A 17,937-nucleotide genomic window follows, 5' to 3' on the forward strand; every position below is an offset into this window, starting at 1 on the left:
TTTGATTAATTAAATTCTTTATAAATTTTGCCTTAAAAAAAACTTTTGTTATATACTTGTTTTACATGAGCATTAGTAACTGAGCACTAGAGGACTTTGAATGCCTACTGTAGGCCTCCTAAATCTAATATTTAAGATCACTGTTTATTATCTTTTAATTGAAAGAAAATATGTTATTGTCTAGAATTTTGTTATAGTGGTATTGGGAATTTACTGGGTGTTCTAACAATAAGAAAAATATTAGTGATAATTGCATTTTCCTATCATTCCTTTCTTCTTTGTCATAATCACAATAAGTATAGGATTTTGCACATTGAGGGATATTAGGATATTGCTCAAAATTATATAATCATACAATAACTTGAATTATAGTTCTCAACAATAATTACAATGAGATATATTATAAAACATTAAGTCAAAATATAGGCAGGGCACAGTGGCTCATGCCTGTAATCCAAACACTTTGGGAGGCTGAGACAGAGGATTGCTTGAGCCTAGGAGCTCATGGTTGCAGGCTGTGTTGAGCTATGATTGTACCACTGTACTCCAGCCTGGGTGACAGAGTGAGACCCCATCCCTTAAAAACAAACAAAATATATGTAAATATATTAGGTAAGCGCGCGTGCACACACACACACACACACACACACACACACATATGCTTGCCTAATTCCAGGTAACAAACAGAACTTCTCAAATTGTTTCTTTTTTCTTTTTCTTTTTTTCTTTTTCTTTTTTTTTTTTGAGACGGAATCTCTGTCTGTCACCCAGGCTGGAATGCAGTGGCATGCTCTTGGCTCACTGCAACCTCCGCCTCCTGGGTTCAAGCAATTCTCCTGCCTCGGCCTCCCAAGTACCTGGGACTACAGGTGCCCACCACCACGCCTGGCTAATTTTTGTATTTTTAGTAGAGATGGGGTTTCACCATGTTGGCCAGGCTGGTCTCAAACTCCTGACCTCATGATCTGCCCACCTCAGCCTCCCAAAGTGCTGGGATTACAGGTGTCAGCCACTGCACCCGGCCACAAATTGTTAATTATTATAACTCTCTGCTTGCCAAAATATTAACTTACAAAGCAGTCCATGAGTTGGCTCTAAAGTTATTATGCATTGCATACCTTAAAGATTGTTGTCGATGTTGTTTATGAAAGTTGCATACCTTAAAGATTGTTGTCGATGTTGTTTTATGAAAGCTATTCAGTAAAGAGTTTATCTGGCTAAAATAGACCCAATAGAAAAATTAAAAAGTAAATAAGAGTTTAACTAGTATATCAGGTGCCAGGAACTTTCCTAGCCCTTAGGTACATAACTAGCATTATATAGTGTTTGTGGGAATCATGGGTGAGCATTAAGTACGATTAGCAAAAAAAACTATGGATTGATGGTAAAAATTAAGAGGAAAATAAGAGAAAGGAACCAAATTCAGGAAAAGCAATATACCTGAAGAGTGATAAAGTATCACATAGTGCCTCACAGACCACTTCCTACATGTTGAATAGGAACCTCTTTCTAGTCTTTCTTCATAATTCATTTCACAGCATACCATTTATTAAGATTTTTTAAATGCAACTCATGATGAATACAAATTGTGAAAAGTTCGGACTTCGTAACTTTAAATGTTTACCAGAGCAAGTCACAGTGATAGTAAAATGTAAGTATTCAACATCAAAGTTTTTCTATATTACCATTCTCCTTTATATTCATTGACAACTTCTGAATTAGAAAAGTCAATCTCTGATGTCTTGTATCTTCTGCAGTTCAGCCATTATTAACAGAACTTAAAACATTTGAGGTTCTCAGATAAATTTTGAAGCCTGTTAAATTTGAAGTTGGCCTGAAACTTTTGCTCAAAGTGAATTACCCCTATTTTATTTAGGGTTTTTGCCTATTGCAACTGATTTTCCTTTATCCACAGCTATTCTACATAATGTTATGCAGTGTTTGGTTGAATCCTTAACACTTTTCTTCCACCTTCCCTGCATGTAGTTTGTACTTTTTACAGTTTGGGGTTCCTGTGTGGATTTGATTTGCCACATTCCAGGACCTCATTGCGAGTGATTCTGTTCCCCAGTTTGATGATGTTCAAAGAAGCAGGTAAGTGAGAGCTGGGGTCAGATATAAGCAGAAAGTCAGAACTTTTTTATTTAAAAATTTTAAAAAATTTTTTGAGGGTAAGAAAGATCTTGCAGTCTTTTAGGACCACTGCCCTAAGAACTTCAGATAGGCTAGCTGTAAGTAGAAAGAAGCTAGGACTGTGGAATTGAATTTCCTGGATCAGCTGCAATTACAAGGAGGATAAGAGAATGGTTGAGCTGATTCTTTTCTATTTTCTTTTCCTAGAAATAGTATGTATTTTTAGTCATTAACTAGTATTTTGGTTTTGTTTAATATCCCAGAAGCATTTATTCCTCTCTTAAAACAGGTAAAGTGCTCCTGATGACTCTCTCACTCAGAGAGTTATCTTACCCTTCTTTCAGGGAAAGTGAATTTTACAAGTTAATTCTGCATGTTTCCCCTACAACTGATTTCATTCTGTACCATTAAATGGCCATTTATTTTCTCCCTTCTACTTAATCCAAGATTGGACATTGTTGAGTTTTGTTTGAACAATGTTTGTTATGCTGAAAAAGGACACCAGGCCTGGGGGAACTCATCCTGTGTCTAGATCAACAAACAGAACTCCAGAGGGTCCTCTGGTTCCTCCCACTTGGTTGGAAAGGTGCTTACCCTTTCCAATCAAATATTGACTTCTGCACTAATCCAAAGGGTTTTCTTCTGAAGCTGTAAACTGAGAACAGAAATATTGCCTTGAGTGAGAGAAGTCTAGGAAGCAGCAGGTTTCATTTTTTGTCAGCCTGCCTGGCCTTTACTTGGCTAACACTTGGGAGTGTTGACAGTCCTGAGCCCTCTTGGCAGAGAACAAAGGTTAGAGAGAAGCCCTCAGGCAGGGGGACAGATCCCTCTTTGCCTCATTAGGGAGAATTCAGCCTTGTCTGTCTGGTTGGCAGGGCACACTTAATCACTGAGACTCAGCATTTCAGCAGTTTGCAAAGGAAAGTGATATGAAGGGACAGCTGCAAGTAAGCCACAACCTAGATGTGAAGAGATCAAGCACTCATTTCACTTGGAGGAAAGAGAGAAGGAAGGAAGCTGAGGACTTAGCAGGGTAAGTTTTTTTTTCCGTCAACCTGTCTGCTTGCTTAGTTTATAATTGAGTAAAGTATTTATCACCCCAGGCAGTGTTAATCACTGATTAAACAGCTGAATGTGGCCATAATTAGTGTCCTTAATGCATTTCTCCTTCTCTTTTCCTACCCCCTTATAAGGATCTCCAATGACCAGTTTCAGTCTTCCTTCTCCCTACCTCTCCAAAGACGTTTTGCATTTTTTGGTGACTTATAGAAAATTAGATGAGCACTCCTTATCTGGAGATAGTGAAAATATGACTGTAGTTTAGGTGAAGCTTGGGACTCTTGGTGGTAAAGAAGAAGATGGGAAACCTAAGTCTAGGAATAGATTAATATTTTGTCTTGAATTTGGACATGAAGGATAAAAGTTTTTCTAGGCAATCAAGATCATGTCTCCTCTCCAGTTCTTGGTGTTGGTGTTCTCTCTCTTATACTGGGACTAAATTACAGCCTAAGTCACTGTGGATGGCTAGAAAAAAATGAAAGGGATTCCCTAAGTGGAGAACATTCTAGACTCTGGAAAGTTCAAAGAGCTTACTGCAATTCTTTCCAGCTTCTCCTGTGAGTCCCCTGTTTTTTCCTTTGTTTCTCTCAGTTTATAACCTGTGAACAGGGAGTAGCCTGGGGCTCTTTGCAGGAGAATTAGAACCAGGGAAGCTGTGTCTGGGCCTGGGGTATACAAACTCAAACATGAACCTGATGATGTATATAGATGCAGATCAAAGACCTGGCTTCTCACCCACCTTCTTACTTTTCTGCCAGAAAGCTAACTCATTTGTATCATGAACATTGTGCTCTAGACACAGAGGAGACTGTGACATTAGGGATTTTTACCACCACTCCTCTTCCTCAAACTGTGATCCTTTTGCTTTCTGACCAGTTCAGCCAACTCCCAGATTGCCAAGAGCTAATCTTCCTTTAGAGGAAGACCTCACCTTGGAAATGCGGAAAAGTAAAGCAGTACCTTTCTGACCTTAAGTGGCTTGCTTCCATTGCAGCAAAAAGGCTTATGTTTTAACTTCAGGGAGATAACTATTATAAATTCTGGGATTTAAGACCCTAGAGTTGTCTCAAATCACACTTTCCTTCCATACCTATTTAAAAAAAAAAAAAATCATTCTTTCAAGGTTTAAGAAAGTGGTGTCTTGGCCGGGCGCCGTGGCTCATGCCTGTAATCCCAGCACTTTGGGAGGTCGAGGTGGGTGGATCACGAGGTCAGGAGTTCGAGACCAGCCTGACCAACACGGTGAAACCCCATCTCTACTAAAAATACAAAAATTAGCCGGGCATGGTGGCGCGAGCCTGTAATCCCAGCTACTCAGGAGGCTGAGGCAGGAGAATCACTTGAACCCGGGAGGTGGAGGTTGCAGTGAGCCAAGATCGCACCACTGCACTCCAGCCTGGGTGACAGAGTGAGACTCTGTCTCAAAGAAAGAAAGAAAAAGAAAATGTTATCTTGCCTGAGGCAGGTGGGTAGACTAGATAAATGCTTTTTGTAGAATGGCAGTGATTCTGAAAATGCAATGAGAATGTGAGGTGATTAAAAGTGGAGGACAGAATGAGGTTAGTTGTTGGAAATTGGGTCCTAAAGTGTGAAGGGCAATTCCATTTACTCTTTTGGTAAAAGGACATGACCCTTAAACCCTAAGATAATCTAATATCATTAGGTCCAATTTCTTCTTCATTGAAGGTAATATATAGGATATGGTATACAGATGAGCTTGACTATTTCTGTTCTGTGGACTCTGAAACCATCCATTCACCCATGGGATAAGGGGAGACATTAAGAGGGTGGATGGAAACATAAGGATGAGGAGAAAGAAAGTACAAAGGAAAATACAAATTTGTTCCTCCATTAACCTGAGGACAGGTTTTTAAGAGTCATGTTGTAAGATATGGATATGAGCTGGATAATTCTGGGAGCTTTTTGTTTATTTTTGCCACCTGCATACACCTCAGCTGCATGATGATTCTGAGGTTTTTCCTAACAGATCTGATCTAGAAGGATCAAATGTCAGATCATTTTTGTAACAAAACATGATCCCTGGTTTGAACTTTAACAGTTTCCTCATTCACACTGCCAGCGTTTTTAATCCTCTGTCATTTCTCTGTACCTGAAGACAATCTGGGGATTAATAACTTTTTAGCCTCTCAGTCTCTATGAATACCTTCCTTCCTTTCTTTTTTAATCGAAGTGAAAATCATGTAACATAAAATTAATAATTTTAAAGTGAGCAATTAAATGGCATTTAGTGTATTCATGGTATTGTTCAACCATCAATTTTGTCTTGTTCCAAAACATTTTTATCACCCCAAAAGAAGACCCCATAACCATTAAGCAGTTACTCCCCATTTTCCCTTCCACCCAGCCCTTAGCAACTACCAATCTGCTTTCTGTCTCTGGGTTTACCTATTCTGGATATTTCGTAGAAATGGCATCATACAACATGTATACAACATTTTGTGTCTGGCTTTCTTCACTTAGTATAATGTTTTTTGAAGTTCCTCTACATTGTAGCGTGTATCAGTATTTCATTTCTTTTTATAGCTGAATAATATACATCTTCATATGTATATTTATATCCCAATTTGTTTATCCATTTATCCATTGATGGACCTTTGGGTTGTTTCTACCTTTTAGCTGTTGTGAATAGTGCTGCTATAAACATTCACATATAAGTATTGGTTTGAGTATCCGTTTTTAAATATTTTGGGCACATACCTAAGAATGAAATTTCTGGTTATATAGTAATATTATGTTAACTTTTTGGGGAACTGCCATACTGTTTTCTATAGTGGTGGCACCATTTTACATTCTCACCTGCAGTGTACGAGGGTTCAAATTACTCCATATCCTCATCAACACTTGTTATTTTCTGTTTTTTTTTTTATAATAGCCATACTAGTGGGTATGAAGTAATATCTCACTGTGGTTCTGATTTGCATTTTCCTAATGACTATTGAGCATATTTTCTTTTGTTTATTGTCCATTTGCATATATTCTTTGGGAAAATGCCTATTCACATGTTATGCCCAATTTTTTAGTTGGGTTGTTTGGTGGTTTTTTTGTTTGTTATTGAGTTGTGGGAATTCTTTATATATTTTGAATACTAACCCCTTATCAGATATATGGTGTGCAAATATTTTCTTCCATTCTTGGGGTGTCATTTGACTCTGTTGTTAGTTTAGCATCCTTTGATGCACAAAAGTTTTTAATTTTGCTGTCCAATTTATCTATTTTGGTGGTGGTGGTGTTGCCTGTGCTTTTGGTGTCATATCCTAGAAATTATTGCCAAACCTATGTCATGAACCGTTCCCCATAGACTTTTATAGTTTTACTTCTTAAGTTTAGGTCTTTATACTTTAAACATTCAAACTCGAGTCATTCTATTTCATTAATTTGCAGAATGTTTCTGTCTATATTTCTGTGTTTATTCTCTCCTCTGTGCTTAGAATTTATTTTTTCCCTATTTCCAAGTATTCAAAGTATTCCCATCTTTCAAGGTCTATTCCAACTGCTACCTGCTTCATGAAGAAAGCCACTGAAGAGATTCTCACCCACTGAAGAGATTTTCTTCTTCTGATCTCCCATTAGTGCTTTAGTTGCCCTTTTCTGGTTGGATTTATATAGTACCTTATAGTCTACATCTAATTTCCCTACAAGACATTTAGATATATATTTCTCATATTTGCTTCTATATATAGTGTTTCGCAAATGATTTCATCTGTTTATCAGTAAATATATATTACATGAATGGACATTTTAATTTTTCTCATATGGTCCTTTCTGTTTACTCAGCTCTTATGGAAGGCATGGCAGAAGATGAGACAGGGAAAGAGGACAGCACAGAGTCACAGCCAGATAGTGACTGAGTGTAGGCTTACTTCTACCTCAAAACTTACCACTTTAGGAAATTTTTCTGACTTGCTTGACTACATAACTCTTAGTGCACGTTTTATATTACATTTAATTTTTACTTCTTGGCTTATTGCTTATACATGTGATAATAGGTCTTTCAAAATAAATGTTTTATCTCTCTATATTAAACTGTCTAACCCTCCAATTGGATGGTCACTTTGGAGAATTAAAACTTCTATTGCTTTTTCCTCTTTTAAATTGAGTTTTAAAATACATTAAAGCTATATTAATATTTTCTCCTTATTAAAAAAGTCAAACATTACAGGTAAGTATACAGTTCCGTTTGATCAGCCCAGTTCCTATTTAACTGCCTTCTTAAACTATTCAGAGTTAATCACTGTTACCAGTTTTCTTTTTTTTTTGAAACAGAGTTTTGCTCTTGTTGCCCAGGCTGGAGTGCAATGGTGCGATCTCGGCTCACCGCAACCTCCGCCTCCTGGGTTCAAGCAGTTCTCCTGCCTCAGCCTCCCAAGTAGCTGGGATTACAGGCACCCACCACCACGTCCAGCTAATTTTTTGTATTTTTAGTAGAGATGGGGTTTCACCATGTTGGCCAGGCTGGTCTTGAACTCCTGACCTCAGGTGATCCGCCCGCCTCAGCCTCCCAAAGTGCTGGGATTACAGGCGTGAGCCACCACGCCCGGCTGTTACCAGTTTTCTATGGGCCCTGCCAAATCTTTTTTGATGCATTTACTTATATATATATATGTGTGTGTGTGTACATATAATGTATAGGACTTAATATGTGTAAATTATATTCATATAAAATTACTTCTTCTTGGCTGGGTGCGGTGGCTCAAGCCTGTAATCCTGGCATTTTGGGAGGCCAAGGTGGGTGGATCACCTGAGGTCAGGAGTTTGAGACCAGCCTGACCAACATGGTGAAACCCCATCTCTACTAAAAAATACAAAAATTAGCCGGGCATGGTGGCGCCTGCCCGTAGTCCCAGCTACTTGGGAGGCTGAGGCAGGAGAATCCTTTGAACCTAGGAGGTGGAGTGAGCTGAGATTATGCTGCTGCACTCCAGCCTGGGCGGCAGAGCAAGACTCTGTCTCAAAAAACAACAACAACAACAAATTACTTCTTCCCTATTTTCCACAGCTGCCTATGGTGATCAATAACCAGTAAATACTGAATAAATCTTACTGATAACCTGGGTCTGAGAGACTGGAATGAGAAATGAAAGGTCAAGCATATGAAAATACTTCACAAGTGTCCAGCTTGTAAAATTCCATTCCATGTCTATTCTGCATATAATCTCCAGGTATCACTGGACAGGCCATGGCTCCACGGTCCCGGCGACGAAGGCACAAGAAACCTCCCTCATCAGTGGCTCCCATCATCATGGCCCCAACCACAATTGTGACCCCTGTGCCTCTGACCCCCTCAAAACCTGGCCCTAGCATTGACACACTTGGCTTCTTCTCCTTGGATGATAATGTTCCTGGCCTATCGCAGCTGATCCTTCAAAAGCTGAACATGAAAAGCTATGAAGAATATAAGTGAGTGACCAGCTCTATGGAAAAGGGATATATTGTCTCTGGTAGAAGTAAATTTCAGAAGGTGGAGAGGGAGTACAGTTTGGTGAATATGGAGTATTTGCAATAAGAGATTTTCTCATCCTTTTGCCAGTTACTATATTACTATAAAAGAAGAAATATTCACTTAAGTGAAAAATGATGGCAGTGGGAGACATAGGAGTAAGTGGAAATGTGTAGGAGACAAGATGGGGAGCATGAGAGATTCTGGAGATATTCCTTTCCCCATTGTCATTCCTTCTCCATGCTGTCTCTGCAGGTTGGTGATAGATGGGGGTACTCCCGTATCAGGCTTTGGATTTCGATGTCCTCAAGAAATGTTCCAGAGGATGGAAGACACATTTCGATTCTGTGCTCACTGTAGAGCACTCCCTAGTGGGCTTTCAGACTCCAAGGTTCTCCGGCACTGTAAGAGGTGACTTGTTGGGGGCTAATAGGGAGACATTCAGAAATGATCCTGTATTAGCCGGGCATGATGACTCATGCCTGTAATCCCAGCACTTTGGGAGGCCGAGGCAGGTGGATCACATGAGGCCAACCTGGCCAACACGGCAAAACCCTGTCTCTACTAAAAATACAAAAATTAGCCTGGTGTGGTGGCACACACCTGTAGTCTCAGCTACTCGAGAGGCTGAGGTGGGAGAATTGCTTGAACCCAGGAGGCAGAGGTTGCAGTGAGCCGAGATTGCACACTGCACTCCAGCCTGGATGACAGAGCGAGACTCTGTCTCAAAAAAAAAAAAAAAAAAAAGCAATGACCTTCTACTACAACCTCATTCCAAGAGGAAAGATCTGAAAGTTTTCAAAATAACCTAAGACTTAGGTCCTCATTTTTTGTCACCCAGGCTACAGAGATTAGAACAGTGTTCTAATCCTGCTTATTTTTGGTGTTATTGGGAAGTGAGACAAGAAACCACAATACAATCCTCTCTGTCTCTCTCTCGAGTACTCAAGGAGTAAGACTACATTTGTTCTGGGGAGGTGGAGGTTGAACCATACCTGTTATGAGAGGACAGCTGCAAACTCGTGGTGTTTTTTCTAAAAGTGATATAAAAAGTGAGTTGTTCCAGAGAGAGAGTAAGGTATCACTCTGTCTGGCAGAATAATTATATTCCCAATCCCTCCTGCCTTGTCTGCCAAATGTAGTCCCCAAAATTGGTGCATCAGCTGTCATTCCTCTCCCTACCTTCCTTACCCATTCACCATCCTAGGTGCAGGAATATCAGTTCCTTTCCTCAGATAACCCCAATCATATTTATAGTATAAGAGCTATTTCTCTCTCATTCTTTCAGGTGCAGAAATGTCTATTACTGTGGTCCAGAGTGCCAGAAGTCAGACTGGCCTGCACACAGGAGGGTTTGTCAAGAGCTTCGTCTTGTGGCTGTGGACCGTCTCATGGAATGGCTTCTGGTCACAGGTGGAGTGGTGGTGTTGAGGATCTCTGCCATAATGGTCATAGTTGATTGCATTTAAAGGAAGATACAAAATCATATTGTTATGAAAAAATGAGGAAGTGGGGCAAAGGATGGGGCACCCCTGCTCACAGGTTGGCAGAGTGAACATGGAGGGAATATTGATCATTAGTGAGGGGGAAATTTTGAAGCCAGGAAAGCATTAGGTTACTTCTTATTTCTTCTTTCCTACAGGTGATTTTGTCCTACCCTCAGGACCTTGGCCATGGCCACCTGAAGCTGTACAGGACTGGGACTCCTGGTTTTCTATGAAGGGGTTACACCTAGATGCTACATTGGATGCTGTGCTAGTTAGTCATGCCATGACCACCTTATGGGCCAGTGTAGGACGGCCAAGGCCAGACCCGGATGTCCTGCAGGGATCTTTGAAGCGGCTGCTGACAGATGTCCTGTCACGGCCCTTGACTCTAGGCCTAGGACTTAGGGCCTTGGGGATAGATGTTAGGAGGACTGGGGGAAGCACAGTGCATGTGGTTGGTGCTTCCCATGTGGAGACATTTCTTACTCGCCCAGGGGACTATGATGAGCTTGGTTACATGTTTCCTGGGCACCTTGGACTCCGTGTGGTCATGGTGGGTGTAGACGTAGCTACTGGCTTTTCACAGAGCACCTCAACTTCACCCCTGGAACCTGGCACAATTCAGCTTAGTGCCCACAGGGGCCTCTACCATGACTTCTGGGAGGAGCAAGTAGAGACCGGGCAGACACACCATCCAGATTTGGTGGCGGCATTCCATCCAGGTAAGAGTCATTGGTTCAGGGGAATAGAGGGTGGCTCCCCTGAGAATTTTCCATCCTGAATCTTCTGTCTTTGGAACCCCATTCATTTGGTCTCATTAAACACAATATGATGACAACTTTTCTTTTTTTTTTTTTCTTTTTTTTTTTTTGAGATGGAGTCTCGCTCTGTCGCCCAGGCTGGAGTGCAGTGGCGCGATCTCGGCTCACTGCAAGCTCCGCCTCCTGGGTTCACGCCATTCTCCTGCCTCAGCCTCCCGAGTAGCTGGGACTACAGACACCCACCACCACGCCCGGCTAATTTTTTTGTATTTTTAGTAGAGGCGGGGTTTCACTGTGTTAGCCAGGATGATCTCGATCTCCTGACCTTATAATCCGCCCGCCTCTGCCTCCCAAAGTGCTGGGATTACAGGCGTGAGCCACCGCACCCGGCCTGATGACAACTTTTCTTGATCATTTGCCATATGTACTACACTTGGGTTCAGAATTTTTCATTGAAGAGTGGATGATGGTGATGATGATAATGATTGGGGATAAGCAAGGTGAGGGGTGGGGTGCTCACAGTCAAAGAAATATCTTGCTCTTAGGGTCTGCTTTAGTCTTTCTCTATTCTCATTTTCATTTTTGTTCCACAGGTTTTCATTCCTCCCCAGACTTGATGGAGGCTTGGCTGCCCACCCTGCTGCTACTTCGTGACTATAAGATTCCTACATTGATTACTGTTTACAGGTTTTGACCTCATCCTATTTGTGATACTTCCCTGACTTTACATCTCACTTTATATAGATGAGCTCATTTTGCCCCCCTCTTGCTCATCTACCTTCTGGTGAGGATGTTCTTCTTTTCCGCATATGGCTTTTTCATCCCCTTGGAACAGTCCTTTGCTAGTTAATGGAATATTTAATGAGACATTTGGGAGGGAAAGATAGCCCTTGCCTAGTCCAGCCTTAGGCAATTTCGGGGATTGGTGATTACAGAAATGTCAGGCTCTTGGGCAGTTTTTCCTTTATCTCTGTCACAATCAGTAGAGTAATTTTTCTTCTCTCTCTTCTACAGCCATCAGGAGTTGGTATCCTCTTTGCAGATTCTGGTGGAACTGGATACACACATCACTGCCTTTGGGGCTAATCCTTTCATGTCCCTCAAACCTGAACAGGTCTATTCCAGTCCCAACAAGCAGCCAGTATACTGCAGTGCATACTATATCATGTTTCTTGGAAGCTCCGGTCAGCTGGATAATAGGCAATTAGAAGAGAAAGTGGATGGTGGGATTTAAATAGATCATGACTGGACATCTGGAAAATGGGGAGGTTGTGATGAAATTACCCTGCTAATGCCAGGTTCTTGCAAACTTTGAAAAAATTATATTCTAAACCTCATTCACTGTTTGGGTAAAAATTCTAAGCTGAATGAGAGTTTCTGTATAACATAACTGGTTTCTTTCTTTTTTTGAGATGGAGTCTTGCTCTGTTGCCCAGGCTGGAGTGCAGCAGCATGATCTCGGCTCACTGCAGTCTCTGCCTCCTGGGTTCAAGTGGTTCTCCTGCCTCAGCCTCCCTAGTAGCTGGGATTACAGGTGCACACCACCACACCTGGCTAATTTTTGTATTTTTAGCAGAGACAGGGTTTCACCATGTTGGCCAGGCTCGTATCAAACCCTTGACCTCAGGTGATCTGCCTGCCTCGACTTCCCAAAGTTCTGGGATTACAGGCATGAGCCACCATGCCCAGCCAATGTAACTGGTTTCTAAGAGTTTAGCCACAGTAGCTTCTAGAGATAGGAAATTAGATTTAGTGGGTGGGAAGAGGCCCTGATGCTGGTCTTTCCAGAGCTTATAGTTCCTAACACTTTTCCTTTGTAAAGAAGTTTACCTTTTGACTGGAACCAGATGGCACTGAGAAGAAGAATGAGAACCACCTTATTCTTCTGAAAAAGACTTTCTTCTCATCCAGTAATTTGGGCTAAAAAATGGAAAGATGTTGATGACTTGAAGTGATGCAAGAATGGACAAGTCAGGGAAGTCATTGGGAACATGGATGAGGTTGTAAGCATTGGTACGGTGTCCTGTTTCCTGACTTTTTTGAGAGAAATGTCTACTTTTCCTGTTTTCTCTTGGGGACTTTTGACCCTAGAGTAGCCCTGGTGTTATATTTTAGATATCCCAAGCTATATCAGACTTTACCTGAATATACTGGAGTTACTTATTATCCCCCATTCTATACCCCAATAAACTCAGTTTGGGGCTTCTTAAGTCACTTGTTTTATTTCCTATTCACTGGCAAGTATTACTCATCTGCACATAACACCTCAAGACTGGAAGTTTCTCTCTTGCCAACAGAGTAATTAGCATCAGTTCTCTGGGTCTGCCACTCTGTCACACATTTGCCTCATGTCATCCTTTTCTTTTTTATTTCTTTTTCTTTTTTCTTTTTGGAGACAGAGTCTTGCTCTGTCACCAAGGCTGGAGTGCAGTGGCATTATCTTAGCTCTTTGCAGCCTCAGACTCCTGGGCTCAAGTGATCCTTCCATCTCATCCTCTCAAGTAGTTGGGACTTAAGGTACATACCACCATGCCCAGCTAACTTTTTTTTTTCTTTTTCTAGAGACAGGGCCTCCTTGTGTTGCCCAGGCTGGTCTCAAACTCCTGGGCTCAAGCAATCCTCCCACCTCAGCCTGCCAGAGTGTTAGGATTACAGGCATGAGGCACTGTGCCCAGCCAATGTCATCCTTTTCTCATCATACTCTCAGGATTAGGACATTTCCTGGGTATTCATTCCCACAATCTTGCCATGACTGTCTCTCACACACATATTACAGCCCATCACCCCAACACACACATACACATTCTATTGCCCACTCTAATAGGGATAATTTTAGAATTTCATATATTCATTGAAAACAGTACCTGTCATACTACAGGTACTGTATTTTGGCTTTGGGGAGATTGAAAGGTAAATAAGACATGGTGTTTATTCTTAGGAAGGGAAATAATATTTATGTATTTGGAGATACCTTTATTGCAAGGTATAATATGGAGTAAGAAACACGAGAGAGGCTTCTGGTGCTAAGGAAATAGAGTGAAAAGAGCTCTCTTCCCTCTTGTGGCCATCACTGAAGCAGGAGCGGCCAAAATGAAGTTTAATCCCTTTGTGACTTCCGACTGAAGCAAGAATTGCAAAAGGCATTTCAATGCACCTTCCCACATTCACAGGAAAATTATGTCTTCCCCTCTTTCCAAAGAGCTGAGACAGAAGTACAACGTGCGATGCATGCCCATCCAAAAGGATGATGAAGTTCAGGTTGTATGAGGACACTATAAAGATCAGCAAACTGGCAAAGTAGTCCAGGTTTACAGGAAGAAATATGTTATCTACAATGAATGGGTGCAGTGGGAAAAAGCTAATGGCACAACTGTCCACATAGGCATTCACCCTAGCAAGGTGGTCATCACTAGGCTAAGACTGGACAAAGACCGCAAAAAGATCCTTGAACGGAAAGCCAAATCTCGCCAAGTAGGAAAGGAAAAGGGGAAATACAAGGAAGAAACAATTGTGAAGATGCAGGAATAAAGTAATCTTATATACAAGCTTTGATTAAAACTTGAAACAAAGAAAAAAAAGAAATAGAGTGGAAAGAGATCATTTTGCTAAATGATAGTGAAAATATTCTGAGTGAGAATTTTTTGAAACAGAGCACAAGGCACTCAAGACGGAAGGAACAACAGGACCAGAAGTTTGGAGGCAGAAAAGCATATGGGATATTTGAAGGTACCTTTGGGGATTAGTATAAGTCTGGAAGGTAGATTGAGATAAGATGATAGGAGTATTGTGGATTTTTGTAGATCTGAGTATGAATCCTGGAACAGCCATCAAATTTTATATTGCAAGGGAAGCTAAACTTCTGTAAGCCTTAGTTTCTTCATCTGTAAAATGGAGATAATACCAAGTATCCCAAATTAATATTGAAGTTAAACGAAAATGTTTGCAAAGTTGGAGGACTCATACATCCCAATTTCTTTTTTTTGTTGTTTGAGACAGAGTCTCGGGCTCAAGTGATCCTCCCACCTCAGCCTCCCTAGTAGCTGGGACCACAAGTGCAAGCCGCCATGCCCAGCCAATTTTTGTATTTTTTGTAGAGACAGGGTTTTGCCATGTTGCCCAGGCTGGTCTTGAACTCCTGAGCTCAAGAGATCCACCCTCCTCAGCCTCCCAAAGTGCTGAGATTATGAGCCACTGTGCCTGGCCCCCAGTTCCAAAACCTATAATCAATTGTATACTTAGCAGTTCAATATCCCTAATCTGAAAACCCAAAATGCTCCTGTGAGCATATCCTTTGAGTGCTATGTCAGCACTCCAAAAGTTTCAGGTTTTGGACCATTTTGGATCTCGGTACTCAAAAAGCTTTGGACTTTGGAGCATTTTGAATTTCAAATTTTTGGATTAGGGATGCTCAACCTGTACAAAATAGTAGTAGTCAAGACAATGTGATACTGGCATAGAATAGACATAAGGTCAGTGCAGTAGAATTGAGAATTGTCTTAGTCTGCTTGGGCTGCTGTAACAAAATACTGTAAACTGTGTGGCTTGTAAACATCAAATTTATTTTCCACATTTCTGGAAGCTGGAAAGTCCAAGATCAAGGCACTAGCAGATTTCGTGTCTGAGAAGGGCATGTTCTTACTGTGGAAGGGGCGACTGAGGTCACTCTTTCCTCTTTTACAAGGACACTAATCCCACTCATGAGGGCTCTGCCCTCATGACCTAATAATTTCCCAAAGATCCCACCTCCTAAAGCCAGAGATTAGGATTTCAGCACGTGAATTTGTGAATGTGTGGTGTATGTATGTGTATGTGTATGTATTGGGGTGGAGGAGGCTCACAAAACATTCGGACTGTAACAAGAATAGCAGGGCATGGTGGTTCATGCCTGTAATCCCAGCACTTTGGGAGGCCAAGGCAAGCAGATCGTTTGAGCTCAGGAGCTTGAGACCAGTGTGGGAAACATCCCAAAACCCCGTCTCTAAAAAAAAATACAAAAAAAATTAGCTGGGCATGGTGACACATACCTGTAGTCCTAGCTACTTGAGGGGCTGAGGTGAGAGGACTGCTTGAGCGCAGGAGGTTGAGGCTGCAGTGAGCCAAGATTGTGCCACTGCACTCCAGCCTGGGTGAAAAGTGAGAACCTGTCTCAAAAAAAAAAAAAAAGAAAAAAAAAACCTTAACATTTATGGTCAATTGATTTTTGACAAGGGTACATAAACAATTAATTGGGAAAAGAACAGACTTTTCAACAAATAGTCCTGGGACAACTGGATATCCAGATGCAGAAGAATAAAGCTATACCCCCACCTCACACAATATACAAAGATTAACTCAAAATGGTTCAAATACCTAAAACTAAAACTCTTCAAAGAAAAAAAAAGGGAAAATCTTCATGAACTTATCTGGCAATGTTTTCTTAGATATGACACCAAAAGCACAAGCAACCAAAATAAAAATAAATAAATTAGACTATCAAAATTTAAAATTTTAGGCCAGGTGTGGTGGCTCACACCTGTAATCCCAACATTTTAGGAGGCAAAGACGGGAGGACTGCTTAAGCCCAGAAGTTCAAGATGAGCCTAAGCAACATAGACATATCTCTACAGAAAAAAAAAATTAGCGGGCATGGTGGCGCATGCCTGTAGTCACACTACCTGGGAGGCTGAGGTGGAAAGATCGCTTGAGCCCAGGAGGCTGCAGTGAGCCATGATCGCACTCCAGCCTGGGTGACAGAGCGAGATGCTGTCTCAAAAAAAAAAAAAAAAAAAGTAAAGAATGAGAGAAAATATGATAAGGGACCTACAACTTAAAAGGACAGATAACCCAATTAAAAATGGGCAAAGGATCTGAACAGACATTTCTCCAAAAAAGATGTATAAATGGCCAATAAGTACATGAAAAGATGCTCAACATCATCAATCATTAAGGTATACAAATTAAAATTACGAGATACCACTTCATACCCACTACGATGGCTATGATGAAAAAAAGAGGTAGTAAATGTTGATGAGGATGTGAAGAAATTGTAACCTTCATACACTGCTGGTGGGAATGTAAAATGATGCAGCCAATTTGGAAAACAGTCTGGCAGTTCCTCAAACAGTTAAACATTGAGGGCCAGGTAATGATGACTCACGCCTGTAATCCCAGCACTTTGGGAGGCTGAGCTAGGAGTACTGCTTAAAGCAAGGAGTTTGAGACCAGCCTGGGCAACGAATCAAGACCCTGTCTCTTAAAAAAAAAAAAAAAGTTAAAAATTGACTTACCATTTGACCCAGAAGTTTTGCTCATAGGTTTGTACCCATGAGAAATGAAATCATATGTATATAAATATTCATAGCAGCATTATTCATGACAGCCAAAAGATGAAAACAACCAAAATATCCATCAGCTTATGAATGGATAAGCAAAATGTGGTAAATCCTTACAAGGAAATAGTATTTGACCATAAAAGTAATGAAATACTGATTCATGTTACAATATGAAAGCCAGTTACAAAAGACTACATATTGTACAAGTGCATTTATGTGAAATGTTCAGAATAGGCAAGTCTATGGAGACAAAGTAGATTAGTGGCTGCATGTGGAGGGGAAGGATGGGGGTATTGGGGGTGATGGGTAAAGGATATGGGATATAACCATTCTAAAATTGATTGTGGTGATAGATGCACAACTCTGAATGTACTAAAAATCACTGAATTGTACACATTATATGGGTGAATTATATTTCAATAAAGCTATTACCAAATTTTTCTAATCTTAGAGAATGTAAAAAATAAGGATATTTAAATTCTTAACACAGTGCCTAGCAAATAGTATGTCCTTAGTAGCTATTATTTGATAAATATCATTTTGAATTTTGCTCAGTAACACAGATTGAACTAGCAGTAGTGTGTAAGATGGTTTGGTAATGGAAAATCCAGTTAGGACACTATTGTCATGGTTCAGACGAGATAATGTAGGTGTCAGCTAAGATTATATCAGTAGGTATGGAGAGCAAGAGGTAATTTTTAACTACAAGTAAAGTAAATAGTGACATT

At 40.7% G+C, this 17,937-nt stretch overlaps 1 protein-coding gene and 1 pseudogene across 2 annotated transcripts; both read left to right on the forward strand.

Moving 5' to 3' along the window:
- Positions 1-177: 177 nt before the first annotated feature.
- MSS51 (MSS51 mitochondrial translational activator) lies at positions 178-14,480 on the forward strand. Of its 2 annotated transcripts, XM_004049587.5 has the most exons (7): positions 178-3,166; positions 8,373-8,610; positions 8,906-9,061; positions 9,939-10,063; positions 10,293-10,859; positions 11,492-11,585; positions 11,913-14,480. In XM_004049587.5, the coding sequence occupies exons 2-7, from the start codon at positions 8,390-8,392 to the stop codon at positions 12,130-12,132; spliced, it is 1,383 nt and encodes a 460-aa protein (XP_004049635.3). In that variant the 5' UTR covers positions 178-3,166; positions 8,373-8,389; the 3' UTR covers positions 12,133-14,480. The 2 variants fall into 2 exon arrangements, with proteins under 2 accessions (XP_004049635.3, XP_055209454.2); XM_055353479.2 differs by lacking the exon at positions 178-3,166 and having other exon boundaries at positions 8,050-8,610.
- LOC101129223 (large ribosomal subunit protein uL24-like) lies at positions 13,989-14,480 on the forward strand (annotated as a pseudogene).
- Positions 14,481-17,937: the final 3,457 nt, after the last annotated feature.

Source organism: Gorilla gorilla, chromosome 8 (assembly GCF_029281585.2).
Source record: "Gorilla gorilla gorilla isolate KB3781 chromosome 8, NHGRI_mGorGor1-v2.1_pri, whole genome shotgun sequence".
NCBI lineage: Eukaryota > Metazoa > Chordata > Mammalia > Primates > Hominidae > Gorilla > Gorilla gorilla.

Excerpts from the sequence above, each read along its gene's own strand:
- MSS51 (XM_004049587.5), top strand. The coding sequence starts at position 8,390 with ATGGCTCCACGGTCCCGGCGACGAAGGCACAAGAAACCTCCCTCATCA. Across the intron at positions 8,611-8,905 it reads AAAAGCTATGAAGAATATAA|GTTGGTGATAGATGGGGGTA; the intron begins GTGAGTGACCAG and ends CTGTCTCTGCAG. Across the intron at positions 10,064-10,292 it reads GGAATGGCTTCTGGTCACAG|GTGATTTTGTCCTACCCTCA; the intron begins GTGGAGTGGTGG and ends TCTTTCCTACAG.